General features: G+C 43.2%; 1 protein-coding gene across 2 annotated transcripts in view; it reads right to left on the minus strand.

Moving 5' to 3' along the window:
- IQCK (IQ motif containing K) overlaps positions 1–20,121 on the minus strand; it is a 163,837-nt gene that overhangs the window by 113,241 nt on the left and 30,475 nt on the right. For both annotated transcript variants that reach the window (XM_088451934.1, XM_088451935.1), the window contains exon 4: positions 10,237–10,334. In XM_088451934.1, the coding sequence (XP_088308060.1) occupies positions 10,237–10,334 (98 nt within the window). The remainder of the gene's footprint in view (positions 1–10,236; positions 10,335–20,121) is intronic.

The following is a 20,121-nucleotide window of genomic DNA, read 5'->3' on the forward strand; positions in this document are numbered from 1 at the left end:
TCCTCGAGTACCCAATAATCCAAGCTTGTTAATCCATTACTGTACAACGTTTCAGATGAATTTATTACATATTTTGGCAAAGCCTTGACGAAATATGTAATAATTGCATTAACAAGCTTGGATTATTGAGTACCCGAGGGGTACTGCCTATATCTGATTGTATGATCAAGACTGAGCAGTCTGCACTCCGGCTGTTGAACTTTATTTGGAGTGTCGGTCTACTTGACTATATTTATGTGGAGCTTTTCAGCTCCTCGAAGAAATAAAAAAGGCGGCACTGCAAAAATACACTGTGACATATACACGTACACACACACCCACTGACACAGACACACACTGACAAAGCCTAAACGCATACACTGACACACACACTCACTGCACTGACAAAGCCTACACACACACACTGATTAACACTACACACAAATACACACTGACACACACTCACTGCACTGACAAGGCCTACACACACACATACACACTGATAAACACTACACACACACATACACACTGACAAATCCTACACACACTGACACACACAGTCACTGCACTGACAAGGCCTACACACACACACACTGATAAACACTATACACACTGACAAAGCCAACACACACACTGACACAGACAAACAAACTGCACTGACAAAGCCTACACACACATACACTGATAAATACTACACACACACACACACACACACACACACACACACACACTGACACAGACACACAAACAGCACTGTCAAAGCCTACACACACATACACTGACAGACACACATACATACATACACACTGCACTGGCAAAGCCTATACACACACATACACACACAGACTGACAAAGCCTATACACACACACACACACACACAGACTGACAAAGCCTTTACACATACACACACTGCACTGACAAAGCCTAGTCACACACATACACACTGACAAAGCTGGCACACACACACTGAAATACACACTGACACAAACACACCTCTCACTTGACACAAATTCAGTCATATAAAAACAGCGCTGGCATGACTTATTAAATATCGGCTCCCCCCACATGTATTAGATTACACCCACCTGCGGGAGAGAGCGCCGGTCACTGTCACTTAGGAGGATCTGAATCACGATCTCTCAGCCTCCCACAATGCGGTGCCCCCATGGGAATTGGAAACTGCCTGGGAGGAGCTGCGCGCTACTGCTGCAGCTCCCCCTACAGCCAGCTCAGCCAGGTAAGTTGCCGGCTCACATAGATCGCTTTACAATATATATATATATATATATATATATATATATATATATATATATTGCTAAGCTGCGCTGCGCTGCGATGTAGTGGGGGGCAGGGGGGGTTTCTAGGTACTCGGAAACCCCCCCTGCGTGCGCGTATGTATGTACAGTAACAACCCAGTACCAGCCTGATCAATCTAGTGCTACACTCTTCTCTGTTATACATACCAATCTGTCTCCAACACCGAAGTCCCTGGTGGTTTAGTGAGTACGATCCGACACCTCTCCGCCAAGACCCGGGTTTGATTCCCGGTCAAGGAAGTGTTCTCCACCTCATGCCAGGACGTCAACTCCGGCCTGCCAGCTTTCTCCACACACCTCCAGACACCCATATAGACTTTTCTCAGACACTGGGTCCACAAACAAATAACACCTAATGTCGGCAGTCAGGATGGCGACAATTCGAGTTTGCATTCACTCTTCATCTAATCCTAAACCTAATCCTAATTGCAGCCAAACAAGAACCCTAATCTAACCCCAAAATCGACATTCTGACAGCATACCCCCTATTAACCACAAAATGTGTTCTCACACCACTTATAAAAGTGTTTAAGCAGGCCTAATAATTACATCACAATTCAGGTTTAAAGTTAAAGCCATGTTATAAACATGGTGTAGAATAAAATGTAGGATGCAAGTTTTATTTGATCAACAAAAAGCCGTAAACCAGTATGTAAGTCTGTCTTTGTAGCTGCTCCCTTATGTTCAGATTCTGACCTTACTTACAGACACTAATCTTATTTTACTCTTCATTTCTGAAGATGAAAAAGGACTTGATTGATTATAATTAGACACTTCTCAAAATGGGCCAGATGTACTAAGCTCTGAAAAGCTTAGTACATCTGGCCCACCAGACAATCAGCTCCCAACTGTCATTTTTCAAACACAGCCTGTAACATGACAGTTGGGAGCTGAATGGCTGGTCATTTATCACTCTCCAGTTTATCACTTTTCAGAGCTTAGTACATCTCCCCCAATGTCTTTACTTATAATGCTAAGACTAAGTAGCCCTCATTACAGCTCAGGTAAGCCCCCCTCATTGGCAAATAGATATGTGAATGTTATGTGTATGACATCACATAGCCCATACTAGCTTAACTTCCAGAGTAACTGAAGCTTCAAAAATGTAAGATATACCCCACACATGGTGTATGTTCATATCTACATTAGCCTCAATCTCACTATCACTTAGCCGCAGTAAACCGTAGATTAATTTTGTATGTAGAAATTCTGCCATTCTTAGCTTGTCCCAGCAGAACTCCTGGGTCAATGGTGACCTGAGTCTGCAAATAGTTTCAGGAGCTCATGTTAGAACCACAATAAAATGGGAACATACACTGTTTCTTTATTTGCCTAAGTATGGATACTTATTCCTCTAGTACAGTGGTCCCCAAACTTTGCGGTGCACTTGAGTGTCAGCATTTTGTTCACGGCACCCATAGGCCTAAAGTTTCTTATTATGAAATTCAGAAAAAAAACATTAAATGATGTAAATTGTTCTGATCTGTCAACGTTAAGGACAGTTATGTGGTGGTGGACAGCAGAGCCGGAACTAGACAATTTTGGTGCCCTGTGCCAGAAAGAGCATTGGCGCCCCCCCTCTATATTTCAAATAGGGACATAATGCACCTGAAAAAGGGCCATGGCCTCACGGTGAAGGGCCAGGGAAGATATAGGGGAGGCCAGAAGATGCTGGGGATAAAATAAGAGGAAGCTACAAGTGAGAATGATAATAAATAGAAAATGTACAGGTCCAAACAGCGTCCTCTGCCCTGTGGTGCCCTGTGCCATGGCACAGGTCGCACCACACTTGTTATGGCCCTGGTGGACAGGGGTGCGCTTCTGTTTGTCCACATATTTTATGATTGCCAGCTACCAAGACTGGTTTAGCCTATCACATAGATCATAAATAATTGATTTGGTCCTGGATCTCCAACTCCAGCACGTGCTCCGGGTGCTGCGACATCCAGTTTGGGAACCACTGCCCTAGCACATTTGAAGTTACATAACCCCTTTTCTGTGACTAGTTTTGTGGATTTGCTGATACACCTGAAATTGTACATTGCGTAAAGAATGAAACCTCTCTGCAATGTCCAATCTCCCATCACTTTTGGTACATATCGGGGCATATTCAATTAGCCGCAAGTTTTTTTTTTTTCCTGCAACATGAGAAATTTCAAGAAGGCACAAAGTTTTTACTATTCAATGAGCCATAAGAATTTTATTTGTGGTAATTTTAATAGGAATTAAGGTGTCTTTCTTCTCACAGCCCCAGAGCAGTAGAAAGTTTTGAAAAAACTTTAAGATAAAAATGTTGTGACTTGGCGCCTGATTCAGCAAGGATCGCTATTGCGATCTCAGCTGCGATTATGCACGGATGTATGCTGCAAAAATATGCTAATGAATTCAATAGCAAAGCTGTTGCACAGCCAGCAAAGATACCTTGCAGTCCTGCATATACATCGGGAACATTGAGTAACATCGGCTCCTCACGCAGAATTACAGCAGGTCTGACCTGCCGCAGAACCTGCAAGTCTTATTGCACGCAGTGAGTACACAAACTGCATATGCCGTCTCAGTGGCTAATGTATGCACGCCCGTGCAACAGCGTTCAAACGGACAGACACACCTGCCTTTCTCCAACCACTCCCCCATCACCACCCCCAAATGCTCACAGCCTGTCACTCATTCTGCGATGGCTTTCATTGTGAATGAGTGATCGCAAAGCAATGGCAATGCTAACTCATACCTTGGTTCAGCACATATAGGATCACTCTCCCCCTCACTTCAGTAGTTTTCAATTAGATTAAATCATTACTGAAGTGCAAAGTGCAGAATAATAGGTTAAAAGATGTGGGATAGGTATATATGGGACAGGGGTTGCAGGTGGGAATTACAGGTGTTTTGTTTTGTGTTTAAATTAAAGTGGCTTCAAATGACTACAAAATGAACTTGCATGCATTTCTCTGCATCCCAAATCTAACTACAGCATTTATTTTAAAGAAAAAAAATAGGGTTTCTATCATTTTTTGACTGTTATAAAAAAATGCACATATCTGCCATATGGACCATTTTAAAAGCTCAAAATAGTTTTCTTGGGAACAGCAATACATAATGTTATTAAATACTATTTGATTTTTTTTGTATGATACACCCTGGTCTCACCTTTTTGTTTTATTTTTCACGCGTTTTGTTTTTTTCTTGCAGAAAAAATTATTGCGTCCAATATTTTTCAGGTGGATAGTGCAAAAATCAGGAGCGCACTTAGTCACAGTAATCAGAAATTGGTCACGTTAGCCGCTTTGCAAAATCTCTTGCCCAATTTTATATGCCCCATAGTTTGCAACATAAATCAGACACTTAAACATTTTAAATGAATATATACCTAAAGTATATATGATGTACTGTTTTTATAAACTTACAGTATTGCCTGGAGTTATATATTGCATGCTGAGCCCATGAGCAGTCACTTTGATGAGATATTTAAATGCATATTAAACTGAATGCTGGCAAAGTTTCTCTTTTAATGCACATTGTGACCATTCATGGCATTTAACAGCCTCGTTATAAAAGGTTAACATGACTAATGCTGGGCATACTCTACCAGATAAAATGCCTGTCAGACCGACAGACATTTTATCTGGCAGCCTGCCAGCCGCAGAAGTCGCCGGCATACACTGTGAGAGAAATCTCACAGTGTATAGCCCGACATCCGCGCTCCGCCCCCGGGGGAGGAGACATTTCCCTGTTCCTTCCGTAGGAAGGAACACAGGAAATGTCTGTCTGTCGGCTGCGCTGGGCATACTCTGCCCGATGCGGCAGACAGTTTACCCGCTAAATATCGCATCGGATGGGCATGCTGGACAATCCAGCATGCCCGACCGAGCAATATTTAACCCTCGGTCGCCCCCCCACACGCTACAATTATCGCGGCGATCCGCCGATATCGGGCGGATCGTCCCGATAATTGTAGCGTGTATGGCCAGCATTACTAATGCACCTACCGTCCTGTTAGTAAATACTGTAATAAAACACTGTTTACTGTTAGTAAATACTGTAACAGAACACAAAGTTAATCATTTTCAATTGCATTATTGTTTTTATTATTATTATTATTATTATTATTATTATCCTTCTCTTATAAAGTGCTAAATTATACATGGACTGGGATTACTAGACAAATATGAAGCTATATTAGCTAGTAAAACTGCTAGTTAAGGCTCCAGAGCCTTCAGTTGCAAAAGAAATTAAATGCACCTAGACTAAATATACCACATTCAACTGAACACGCCCAGACTCAACTTCTGTTGAGAAAACACAGAACCAAAATGATTACAACCTCTTAACGGAAGCATTGATGGCAGATGGCAGATGTTTCTATGCCATCAATACTGTAGCAGAGATCAGATGGTAACACAGTATTATTTTTTAAAGTGCAAAGCCCTTCTATTGCATGTTGCAAAGACCCGTTCTCCTTCCTTTATTGGCTCCCCGCTGTCACATGATTCCAGCTAGTGATGCCCATCAATGGTTTTCTGCCATTGATGGAAAGTATAGATGGTGCCATTGATGGAGACCAATCAATTGACAACCCTATAATTGCTCAATGAAGCTAAAGCTACTTGCAAAAACCTTAACAAACATAGCCGCACTGGTCATTACATCACTAGTTCACAATGACCTGATAGGCTTCATACCTTCATACCTGACCAGAAAGCCACGGATAACATCAATTAATCATGGGCCTGATTTATATGCAAAAGTAATAGTTTTGTACAATTCCAATGGTGGGTGTACCGTGTATGCGCCGGAGCCGCAGTGCACATTTGCTTCAATGGAGCTGCGGCTCTGGTCACAGGGTCAGGGAAGCCGCAGGCTGATTGCCTGGCTGTGGCCAATGCGGGGGGGGTTTGTCCATTTCAGAAAACAGGGGCGCATCTGTCCCATTTTCTGGGCGAGATGAGGCCAGTGTCTGCGTCTTCCTATGCAGATTTACTGGCCTCAGGAGTGGAGTTTAGGCGGCCATTCTGTGTAAGCTTAGGCTTCCTAAGAGGGTCGATGGCTGCCCAATGGTGATCTGATACTGTGTCTTCGACTGCGATGCCGACAGTGGGCGTATTTTGCCTTCAGACGCCCTCTACGGCATTAGCATATTTTCGCATATACTGTATATCGTACAACTCTAAATTAGATCCTATATCCATACCATGAACCATACCATGAACCATACCATGAACCAATGGTCATTGTTTTTCTTTGCAGTGTTAATGCTGGAACATTGTTGAGAATTTTCTATGTTTATTCTTGTCTGCCCTCCCCGGAAATTATGTCATAGTTAATTTTAGATTCTTAAAAGTCACTGACCATAGTGGAACTTTACAGGATCAAATTATTATTTTACAATTTCTCATTGTATAAATGCTCCGACCAACCACATAATGGCATCTCTGTTACTATAGAGATTAATTCTGTTTCATGACAGCTGCATAACAGTATAATAATCAGTATTTGAGTTAAATGACAGCTGCATTATAACACAGCACAACAGGCAGCATGTGAAAACTGTAGTTTATGTGTTTGCACCTGTAGAACACTTAATAGATGGTTAATGAATAAATAACCAGTCTGTAAATGTCACATTTATCAGTAATGTGTTTCTATTTTGTAGCTTAAATTAAGCATTGTGATCTTTACTCAAATGCATTCAATTAAAATGCTCTATTCATCATTGCAAGCACCTGATGTGACTTTGTATTGCCGTATTTGTATAAAAGCCTAACGGCTGATGGCTCCTGCTAACAAATTATGTCAAACCTCAACATCTAAATACTTAGCCATATAAACAATACCAATAAAGACAAAAAACAGGGTTGAAGTTGAAATTTCTCTTTAAAAAATAAAATGAAAGAAGTATTGTGGGCAGTATGGATGGTGGGGCAGGGATTGATGTGAATGGGCAAATATTCTCTGTAAAGCGCAGTGGAGAATAGTGCAGTATAAAAATAACTGGTAGTAGATGAGTAATAAATGGTGGCGTACTAAATGACAGCCAGGAACACATACAGGGCCGGCTCCAGGGAGCACCCTGTGCCAGCTCTTCAGAGTGCGCCCTCACATCGCGCGCGACCAAAAATGGGGGCGTGGTCTAATTACCATAAATCACGCCCCCTATGTACCGTTACTTTGAGGCGTGCCCGCATGAGCGTTTCCCATCACTGAAAGGATGCCGCGCGCATGCTTGCAACATCCATTCAGACTGTGGGGTCCGGGGTTTCTTGAATAGATCCATATATCAGACCATTGTACTGTAGGGCAGAGGAACGTATCCTTTAGTGGCTGCTACTATTGTCATTAAATAATTATCATGTGTTTGTTACTTTGGCTAAATGATCATGGGATCATCACACAATCAGAGGTTATCACATCTTATACATGTATATTTTACCTCCTGATCTAAACATGACAAGCAAGAAATAGTCTGTGGGTATAATCACTCAATCTGTATTCTTTGAGCAACTTGCAAGTGAAGCTGTCGCTCCCAGCAGGTACAGCTGAACTAGACGTCTTAATTGTACTGCCCTCTACTGTTCAGTAAATGCTTTCATAAGCAAAAATACACATCCATTTAATGATGATCCCATGTTTCTGTTTAGCCACATACTAATTATAAACACTATTTCCTGGCCAAACATTTGTTATACAAACATATGCTAAAAATGTTAACGCAATTTCTGTCAAAGGGCCAATACCATAAAATGATTGGCATTTAAATCTCATATTATATTCCACAGCATAACAGTAACATGGTAAAGTGATTATATACATCAGTGGAGTCCATCCACTATGTCGGCCCATGTTATTTCAAATGTGTAATTAATCAGTAAAGAAGGTCAGAGACAATGGGACTGATTCAGGCCTGTACCCAAGCGGCCGCTCGCTCGTACGCGGCCGATGTTATGCATTTGCGCATGCATATGCATCGCAGTGCGCGCGCGTGAACTAGTTTGAGCGATCGGGGAGCGATCGCTCGCCCAGCAAAGACAGCCCAGTTAAATGAGTGACAGGAGAGGCCGTTTGTGGGTGGTAACAGGGGCAGGCCAGTAGTAACGGGGGAGTGGAGTTGCGAATGCAGGCGTGCCTGAGTGTTTCCACACCGTTTCAGAAACATGCATAATTAACAGGCAGTGTCATAGTACACATCACCTGGTTGATTTTTACCCAGAACTGCTCGCAGTGCTTGCTGTAGGGTACAGTCAACGGCAAGCGCTGCGGTCTGATCCGATGGTTCCCGATGGCTGTATATACTACCTGGAAATGACGTACACTAGTGGGCAGCTAAAGACAGGCTGGTGGGCGTCTATAAACACAAAGTGATCGCTCGCCAAGACATAGTGGGCGTGCTTATACCTTGCCGTGCGATCGCCTGCCTTGACGTCACTTAGCTGAATTTGCATACGCTGGGAGTGTCCGCATCTAGCAAACGGGTCTGAATCAGGTCCAATGTTCTTACAGAAGCAATACTGGACATGAAATGGGAATCTGACCACTTTTGTATAACAACGCATTTTCATAAAGATAATGGGTCCGAATGATCTACAGGATAAATAATAAAGTTATCGGCTACAGTGATGGACGCAGCTGCTGTGTGTTAATACGGCAATGCTACAGGAGACATCTTGTGTTAATAGATGTCTCCTGCATGCTTGTGTAATCGCCCGAAGACGCAGCATTGGATCACTTGCCAGAACACTGGCCAGAATGGCTGTCTCACATCCGTAGCCGAAGCCAGTAAATCAGCGCCAGAAGGCACAGGCACTGACCTAGGGTTTGCGTTCCACTCTGAATCAGGCTTTGTCAAACAGTATGCAGCCACGCTGTCAACATTCAGAATGTCAACATATTCGTTCGGGATGTCATCATGTTCATAAAGTCTATATGCAACAAATCAACCTTGAAAAAATGTTGACATGTTGAAAACATCAACATTATTCATGTCTTATGCGTTATGAATATATATGCATTATGAATATATATGCGTTAGGGTTAGACCGCAGTTAGGGTTAGGGATAAAGTGTAATACTATAGTCAACATACTCACTGTCAACAGGCATAATGTCGACATTCCGACCACGTCAACATTCCCGAGTCTAAACATTACAACATAGAATTTGACGGCAGATAAGAACCACTTGGCCCATCTAGTCTGCCCCATTAAACATATTATTACCTCAACCCTTATTGATACTTACTTCTTCTGAAGGATATCCTTATGTCTATCCCATGCATGTTTAAATTGCTGAACTGTCTTAGCCTCTACCACCTCTGATGGGAGGCTATTCCACTTGTCCACTACCCTTTCTGTGAAGTAATTTTTCCTCAAATTTCCCCTGAATCGACCCCGGGCGCCAGTGTCAGCCGTAGTTGGGAGCTCACTTCTGAGGATCCGTGCAACTACAAGCGGAACGCCACTCCGCTAACTGATTCTACTCGAATCACCATAACCGTCAATTTTAGTATCGGCACTTGCACCAGCCCCATGCATGGTGCAAGAGATGCATCAGAAACAGGCCTCCCTTCCCCATACGCACCACTCATAATAACACAGAGCTTTAAATGCACGCCTATGGCACGCCCACAAATCAGGGTGGCTCCGTGCTCTCGCTTTGTTACCGCCCAGTTTCCGCCCCGAGACAGCCAATTTCACAGAAAGACAGATCCGCCCAAGTTCCGACCAATTCTGAATAGAACTGTGATATGTAAGATGCACAAATTCTCTGGTGCACATTCACTGTATACAAAACTCACCATCTGTGTCTGTACACAGAGCTCCGCCCAATAAGCCCTATTATGTATAGTATAGTACTAGAAGCTTTAGTGTGCAGGGTGTATTAACAAAAACAAAGTTGTCTTTTATAAAATAATCAATTATTTTTGTCTGACTTTTATGTTACAGAAACTCACCGAAAAGCATTTCTCCTTCTCTGCCTCAACCATCATTTCCGCCATTGCTGGTAATAACACGGGCAATATGTAGTTTTCCAAATATTTCTCAGGTGAACCTAATTTAGAAAATTAGTAATTAATTACACATATATTTGTATTTATGTGATTACTTTCTTGTGCTGAAAACTTAATTTAATTAATATTTTCGAGGGCAAAAAAAAAAAAGATCATCAAAACAAAACAGTGGGCCTGATTGAGACCCACTCGAAAGCGGGTCGATGGTGGGCTCTGCGCACGCGCAGCGGCTGCCCTGCGCGTGCACAAACCCCGGAGCGAGAGAGAAATTCTCTTTCTCCGTGGCTCACTACAAAAGGGGCGGCTGTCGATGTTGATCGACAGCTCGCCTGTTTTGTAGGCATGGAGTGCGCATCGTTAACGATATCTTGCATACACACTGGACGATATTGAATGCGATGAACGATATCGTCTTAAGATATGTGGTGATATAATACTGGCACAAGTTTAATATACCTTTCTATTTTACCATTCATGTAGTGCATTTATATATATATATCTTTAGTTTTACTTAGTTTAATTTATTCCTTCACTATACTAATCTTATTCATTTTAGTTTACTCAGATCTGGTCTTAGAGACAACTGTACAGATTTTTGGGGTTCAGCAGGGGAAAATGGTACAAAATGATAAAGAAAATATATCTGGAGGGGATTTGAGGAGACTAAGGTGCTCTACAGATGTGTCCTCACTCGTTTTTGCTGCAGTCGCCTCTCTGCGCTGCTGGTCCTGTGAGACTCTGCTAGCACTGGGCGTCTTTTTTGCCAAAAATGCTTCTAAGTGGCAATACAATGCGACGAGGACTCACCTGTGTGCACCTGAGTTTCTCAATCAGCATGTGAAGCGCTACGACTTTTGTATTTTTTAACAACACATATCAAATTCTAACACAAGAAATAAAATAAAAAAATAAAAAAAATAAAAAATAAAATATAAACCCCCCCGCCCCTATAAAACCCCTTAAAGAAAAACAAAAAACAAAAACACACACTTAATAAACAGCCATTTACATATAATGTCGTTAATACATTAATATCAATGCACCATTGACATCAATACATAAATATTATAGAGCAAAATATTAACACAGAAGAAGAAATCTCAGCTATTTAAAGATACAGAAAGATCATTTCAAATAATTCAAAATATCAAGACATTATTGTGCCGTTTCGCTGGTCACTAAGCTATCAGCATCTGAGATCTCCCCACCTCCATTGACATAATGGGAAGATGAAATCCATGGGCCCCAAATACGCTCAAATTTCAGAATACAGTTACGCTTAGTGTATATAAATCGTTCGTACCCCACCACTTCATTCATCAACCCACACCATTCAGCAAAAGTGGGGCTTCTAGCTGCCATCCAAGAACGGGCAATACAGACCTTTGCCAAAGTCATCGCATTAATCACAAACTGGCCCGTTGAACGGTTAACCCTGTCCACAAGACCCAATCCAAAAATACAGATTTTAGGGGACAACATGGGGATACCACGTACTGTGTTGGTGACACAGTCATTGACCCGGGACCAAAACCCCTGGACAACAGAACACTCCCAGAGGAGATGCCAAAATGAGCACTGAGGAATAGAGCATTTAGGACACCTATCAGACGCTCTAGATCCAAATCTATTCAACAATAGGGGAGTAAGATACACCCTGTGTAATAAGAAAAATTGTATCTGTTGAAATCGCACTGCAGATGTGGCAGTCACATGACTATTCAACATTAGAGACCACTCATCGTCATCTAATGGACCCAAATCATCCACCCACTTGAGTCTAAGTGGCGCTAGGGTATCATCAGACTTAGTAGTAAGGAGGTAGGAATAAAGTCGAGAAATTAACCTTCTACCACTGGTCGCTTGCAGCATAACTTTAACAGGATCAGGTGTAAGTTGCGGCGGGCCAGAAGAAAACTGACCGGCTAAAGCATATCGGAGCTGTAAGTAGCGGAAAAACATAGTATTCGGAACCCCAAATTCAGTCCTAATATTATCAAAAGTTTTTAAAACCCCATCACTATACAACTGTCCGATGGAAAGAACCCCCCTCCTAGACCACAAAGAGCTACAATCTAATAGGGCCAGCTCTCTAAGAGTCGAAGAATGCCATAAAGACAAATCAGGATCAGTACCCTCTGCCCCCACTAATGTACGGGCCTGTTTCCACAACCTATGAGCCTGTGTGACCAATGGAACTCCCCCCGTAGGGCACCTGTCATCGAGTAATAATTGCAAAGGGGAACACTTTCCAGAAACAGTATGTACCAAGAAAGTAGATAGATCCCGGCTCCCCCCCACCACCACCCACCCCTGTAAATGAGCCAATTGTGAAGCCAAATAATAAAGGCGGAAATTCGGTAATGCCAGGCCACCTAACTCTCTGGGTCTACATAGAGTTTTAAGTTTAATTCAAGGACGTTTCTCTGCCCAAACTAGGGAGGAGATATAACTATCTATCAATATAAATATACGAGGAGAAATATAAACAGGGGCCTGCTGAAAAACGTACAAAAATTTAGGGAGAACAACCATTTTTACCAAATTCACCCGACCCGTGACAGTCAAGGGAAGTTTATTCCAAACATGCAGCTTGGATTTCAAGAAGTCAATTTGTGGCTGAACATTAAGTGGGACAAAGTCCGACATGGATGACGTTACCCAAATTCCCAAATATTTAAACCTGGAGGTCCACTCCAAAGGAGTACTCACAGCACTAACAGGAGTAGAAGGACCATGAACAGGAAGAATGCAAGATTTGTCCCAATTAATGCGCAGCCCAGAAAATCGTCCAAAAGCATCTACAACAGAGAGAAGTGCGATTAAAGACTGTGATGCATCAGACAAAAATAGCAGCATGTCATCTGCATAAAGAGCCACCTTATCGATCCTTTGCTGTATTTGAATTCCCTGTATTCTAGGATGATTTCTGATAAGACACGCCAAAGGCTCAATGGCCAGGGCAAATAGAGTTGGGGAAAGAGGACACCCCTGTCTAGTACCCCTAGAGAGACGAAAAGAAGGAGAAATATCCATTAATACAAATCCGTCCTAAAGGGGAGGAGTACAGTAATTTAACACAGGCTATAAATCTAGGTCCCATCCCAAAACGAAACAGGATCTCCCAAAGATAGTGCCACTCCACAGAGTCAAAGGCTCTGGCGGCATCCAAGGATACCACCACAGCCCCGTCATCCACAGAATCCGCCAACTGTAAAATCGAATAAAATCTCCTAAGGTTCTGTGAGGTAGACTTCCCGGGCATAAAGCCAGTTTGGTCGGGATGCACCACCTCATCAATTACCTTACTAAGCCTAAGTGCAAGCATTTTAGCCAATATTTTAATATCCATAGAGAGGAGGGAGATCGGGCGATAGGAGCCAGGATCAAAGGGGTCTTTGCCAGATTTAGGAATCATAACAATAATGGCCTCTGACATAGAACATGGAAAAGCACCCAGGTCACACAGCTCATTAAAAAGGTTAAGAAGTCTGGGAAAAAAGAAAAGGGCATGTTTCTTATAAATTTCAATGGGAATCCCATCTACTCCTGGGGCCTTACCTCCCAGAAATGAGGAAACAGCTATCTCAACCTCCTCTACAGTGAATGGGGAGTCAAGAAATGCTCTGCTATCCTGGGAAATAGATGGGAGGGATATATGTCCTAAATATTCAAATAATTCATCTAAAGTATAGTGGGCCTGAGAGCAATAAAGACTAGCAAAATATTCATAAAATACCTTCGTAATAGCTGGTGTAGAGGAGTGTAGATTACCTAGAGAATCCCGAATTTGAGCTACAACTGTGGTGGGTCGGACCTCTCTAGAAAGATACGCCAGAAAAGCCCCCGATTTATCCGAGTCTGAATATTGACTATGCCTAGCAAATAGCAGACGCCTTTTGGACTTATCTAAGAGGAAATCAGATAAAAGTTTAGCAGCCTCCATATATAAGGATCTAGCAGTAATGGAACCCGAAGACAGATAACTCTGTTCCAACAAAGCACAACTATTTTCCAGCTCAGTCTCTTTTTTTTAATGAAAAGTTTTAATGCTTATCACCCTACCAATTAAAGAGCCTCTCAAGACAGCCTTAAAGGCATCCAACAAAATGTTGGAAGAAACAGAGCCAGTATTCACAGCAAAAAAATTAACCCATTAGGATTCCAATTCCGAGCCCGCACCCATTAATGTAAGCCAGAAAGGATTAAATTTCCAAAAAGAATGTCCTCGTGGGGCAGTAACATCAATAGTCAATGCTAAAGGGGCATGATCCGACACACCTCGGGATCTGTACTCCACCTCCACAACCTGCGGGACCAGCCTCCCGGATATCAGAGCAAGGTCAATCCTAGAAAAGGAAAGATGAGAGGCTGAAAAGCAAGAGTACCGAGCCAAGCGAGGATGCCGAACCCACCAAATATCCACCAGCCCAAGCTCGTCCACCAAATTGGCAAAAGAATGAGGGGAGGGGCCAGACACTTTCGAACTTTCACGCCACCTATCTAGGGCAGGATTTAACACATTATTAAAATCCCCGACACAAATAACCGGGGTATCCGGAGATAAAGAAATAAATTCGGCAGACTTTTTCAGAACCTCACTAGTGTAAGGAGGGGGAACATAAACTGCGAGAATATGGAATGGGGAGGAGTGAATAGAAGCCCGTATGAAGACATATCTACCCAAGGGGTCCACTCTAACATCATCCAGCACAAAACTTAGAGATCTGCGAACAAGGACTGACACACCTCTGGAATGAGATGAGTGTGTGGAGTGATAAGCCCAGCCTATCCAGGGTTTACGCAGTGCCAAGACTTTCCCACCCACCAAGTGTATTTCCATCAAACAAATAATATCAGCCTGAGCCTTTTTAACCTGTGTCAATACTAAGGAGCGCTTAACATTCCAAGAGAGAATTTGGAGAGGGGAACCTAAACTAGTAGACGTCATGGGGTTAGCCTCAGATCAGAGGGAAGAGGAGATACAATCAACTGAGACATCACAGCATGAGGCGACCAGCGAGACATGGCAACATTGCATAATAAAAAAAACAGTAAACACTGAGAATAAAATAAATACCAGCATATTATTTTAGAAAATGACATTACAATGGCATAAAGTAAAGACAAAAAATAAATTCCCATATAATAACCCTGAGGAAAATCCCACATCCCACCCTGTATATCCACCCCAACCAGATATACCTAGATCCCTAACCGACCAACTACTAACACCAAACCAAGATACCCGATAAACCCCTTATTTTATTTAATTAAAATAAGGAGTAAAATAGAAGGGAGGGAGCAATTCTTACCTCAGCCGTAAGGTGGAGTAACAGCCAGGCCCAGTAAAGAATTGCCCTCCCCGGCACCCTGCACCTAAAATACCTATATAAACAGGTACCACAACACTAATACCAGTTAAAGAGCTTGCCAAAGCTAATAATCATTAGATTATCAGATTATCTAAAAAAAGCAAACACAGCTCACGATGTAATAAGTCCAGGTCAGTCCGGAGGAGCGTCTTCAGCACGGCCCCTAAGATCCAACCACGACGAAGCTTCATGTGGTGAATCAAAGAAATGAGATCAACCATCAGCCACCACACGCAGACGGGCAGGAAACAACATGGCGTAGGAGAAGCCCAGATCACGTAAGCGACGTTTAATCTGTATAAATTGGGATCTAGACTTCTGGACCTCCATAGAAAAGTTCGGGAACACTGCTACCCGATTTCCATTATATTCCAAAGGACCACGTAGACGAGCCATACGAAGAATCGAATCTCTGTCCTTGAAATGCAAGATCTTGGCAATGAATGTGCGGGGGGGAGCACCAGGAGGCAGAGCCCTGCCAGGGATACGGTGCGCTCTTTCTACTGCAAAGTGGGCAGTAAAATCATCTCTGCCAAAGGTGTCTACCAACCATTTTTCCAGGAACGCCTCTGGTTGTGACCTCTCCGACTTCTCGGGCAGACCCAGAGAACGGATGTTATTTCTACGAAGTCGGCCCTCTATATCAGAGATTTTGGTACGACAGGCCACCATCTGGGACTCCAAGGTTGTAAACCGTCCTGCAACCGGAGCAATAATATCCGCTAACGTAGAAATGCGGGTCTCAGTCTCACCAACACGTTCTCGCATCATCTGCATATCATAACGTATAAGGGAAAGCTCCACATGAACTTCAGAAATCTTGCCAGACAGCGTTTTCTCTGAAGATGTAATTGCCTGCATTAAATTTTGCATAGTGATTTCAGTCTCCGAGGGAGAATCTTCAAGAGCAGGCGGAGAGGAGGGCTGAGAATGAGACGGGGTCCCTGAAGAGCTAGATCCCGTAGCCCCGCTGGTTCCAGAACGGGAGAACCTCTCCAGCCGCGCAGCAGCAGACTGTTGGGAATTTTTCCCCATAATCACTGGACCCCAAGGACAATTGCAGGGAACAGCAGGCAACCAGAGTCAATACAGGATAATGATTAGCAGCTGGGTACAGGAGGAGGAGGGTTTATAATGTCCCAAGTGACCCCAGAGATTAAGGAAGAAGATGAGCCACCTCTCCTATCTGTCCAGGACACTAACCAGCAGAGCGCTGCACCCAGCACTGAAGGCAGGAGCCCCAAAGCAGCTTGATCCGGATCCAAAATGGCGGCCGCGATCAGGAATCGCGGGTCCGCGACGGCAGGCACAATGCAGCAATTTCTATGGGGAAGGGATCCCCACCTCCCCAGCACTCCAGGCCACCCTCCGGTGTAAAGAGGAGACAGGCGCCGGAGCCAGGAACAGCCTCAGAGACCGGGGACCGGATCCAAGATGGCGCCCGCGACGAGGAGACGCTGCAGGGAGAGATCTTCAACTCCCACAGCACAGCAGCCAGCGCACCCAGACTGACCCAAGGACTCCTGCAGCAGGCAGTGGTAGGTACCAAAGGAGAAGGTAAGTGCCAGGGACCGGGTAGAGGGGTCAGGATGCTATAACGGATATTCAGGGCCTAGGAGCTGCGCTATCAGCTGCCTACTACCAGCTCATCCAGGCCACGCCCCCCACGACGCAGTTATTTAGCTTCTCTCCAAGTCAAGTCCTGTTATGCCGTCTCAGCCACACACAGATATACAAGTGTTGCATATCAAATCAATCAGCAGTCTCCTGGCACGTTCTATAATTGCACGAGAGGCTTACTCACGCAAGGCATATCGTGCTGCATGGCGTATCGAGGCTAGGTGAGCAAGGACACATCTGTATATATCTGTATACATTTGTACACTGGTGGCCAAACTTGCGGACACATTTTTAAATTTTAATGTTTATCAACTTCGAATGCTTATAAAAACTGTTACACTTCACGCAGTGCAATGATTCATATATCAAATGAAAGGAAATGTAATGCTGAATCCAACACAATAAACAGAGGTCAAATATTTGCATTACAAGGGAAGTTATGCCGTGAAAACAACACTTAGGGTGAAAATCCCTGTGTACTTATGATGTTACTGTCCTATCAGTATTTCGTTGGGTATCCTTTATTTTTCAAGACCGCAGCACAGTGACGTGATCCAGGATTGTGGTGTTAAGTGAAAATGGTCTTTCGTATGCAGCAATTGCGAGAGAAGCTGGTGGGAATGTGGCAACATCAGGAGTACGAAAGTTTCGTTTACGCTATCAGGAAACACAATCTGTACAAAACAAAGACGGAAAAGGGCGGAAAAAATGCACAACAGCTGTTGATGATAGGAGAATAAAACGAATTTGCGTCAGGGACAGATGGATGTCATCTGCGGCAGTAAACTGAGTGCAACTGGTGTTTTTGTCAGTGCAAGAACGAAACGGAGAAGACTAACGGAGGTTGGCCTAAAAGGTAGGATTCCCCGAAAAAAGCCATTGCTGAATAAAAAGCAGCAGCAGAAATTAATACCGTGGGCAAAAGAACACATTGCATGTACAGAAGGTCACTGGAAACAAGTGATATGGAGTGACGAAACTAAGATATCCATATTTGGTAGTGATGGGAGAAAATGTGTGATACGTCTCATCGGGGAAGAGGTACATCCAGATTTTATTCAAGCGACAACAAAGAATCCTACAAGTGTTATGATCTGGGCATGTATGACAGCAGATGCTGTAGGCCGCCTTTATGTCATAGATGGCACACTGAACAGCAGAAAGTACATTGACACCATCCTACAACCAAAACTTATACCTTCTATCAGGGATCTTTTTCCAGATAATGCCCAATTTCCAGCAGGATTCAGCTTCCTACCACACTGCACGGACATACAAAAAGGGGTAAACGGAGAATGACATACAGGTGCTGGGATAGCTAGGAAACAGCCCAGACCTGAACCCCATAGAACATTTGTGGTTCTGTTTGAAAAAACTGGTACATCTGAGGCATCCATCCAATAAAAGACAATTAATTGAGGCTATAATTGTCTCATGGCACCACATAAAAAAGAAGGAAGAGCTCCAAACATTGGTTGGCTCAATGACACATCGCTGTGCTGCTGTCTTGAAAAACAAAGGATACCCAACGAAATACTGATAGGACAGTAACATCATAAGTACACAGGGATTTTCACCCTAAGTGTTGATTTCACTGCATAACTTCCCTTGTAATGGAAATATTTGACCTCTGTTTATTGTGTTGAATTCAGCATTACATTTCCTTTAATTTGATATATGAATAATTGCACTGAGTGAAGTGAACAGTTTTTATAAGCATTTGAAGTTGAAAAACATTCAAATTTTAAAAAGTTTCCGCAATTTTGGCCACCACTGTATATATTGGGCTGGAGACAAAAAAATGGCACAATATTTTTTTTTTTTTAAATATAAGGGGGTTGAATTAGGTCAATGATATCCCTTCCCTGGAGTCTTCTGAGGTGTTGATGCAGCATTGTTCCACTTCTTTGAAATACTTACACTCTATGGATCTACAGGAGGTTCCCCTAAAAGTTCTTCACAGAGCACATGTCTCGCAAGCACAGAGAAAACACATGGTCCCGGGTGAATCTGGTTACTGTCCAAAATGTGGTGCGATGGATGTATCATTCTTCCACAATTTCTGGGAATGCGGCAAAATAAGGCGTTTTTGGGATAAGGTAGTAGCATTTATAAACCAAGTCTTTTCTATCAATCTGATCAAACTTCCTATTCCCGTCTGTTTCTAAATTTTTCACACTGGAACTTGGGTTCTAATTTTAAACATATAGTTCCGGCACTCTCTGTTATTTTAACGGTGGCTCAAAAATATGAGATATGGTAAGAACTTACCCTTGTTATCTCTATTTCTACGAAGTCCATAGGGTTAAACAGGATACCTTGGGGTATAGGTGTGACGTCAGTCGCTGGGCACCATAGAGTTAAGCTTTTCAGCCTCCCAGGAAGCACTAGGGTCCCCCTCCTATACCCCGCCCCCGAGCCAAGGCACCTCAGTTAGTTATCAAGCCATAGGCCGGAGGAGGAGAAGGAAGAGAGAGAAAAAAAGATCTGGACACATACAAGAATCACATTCTCACCAGAGGGAGACGGAAAACCGGTGACCAGAGCAAAGCCCATCTGCAGCACAGGTGCGACAGGGCGGGAGTCCTGTGGAACCCTATGGACTTCGTAGAAATAGAGATAACAAGGGTAAGTTCTTACCATATCTCATATTTTCTACTTCAGGGTCCATAGGGTATCCACAGGATACCTTGGGGATGTCCCAAAGCAGTATCCTTTAAGGGTGGGGACGCTCCTGTGCAGAAAGGAAGCATCCTGAGAGGCGAAGGTGTCAAACCTGTAATACCTCACGAAGGTATGGACAGAGGACCACATAGCAGCCTTGCAGATCTGA

The sequence above is a fragment of the Taudactylus pleione genome, unplaced genomic scaffold (assembly GCF_031769625.1).
Source record: "Taudactylus pleione unplaced genomic scaffold, aTauple2 ptg000032l, whole genome shotgun sequence".
Lineage (NCBI taxonomy): Eukaryota > Metazoa > Chordata > Amphibia > Anura > Myobatrachidae > Taudactylus > Taudactylus pleione.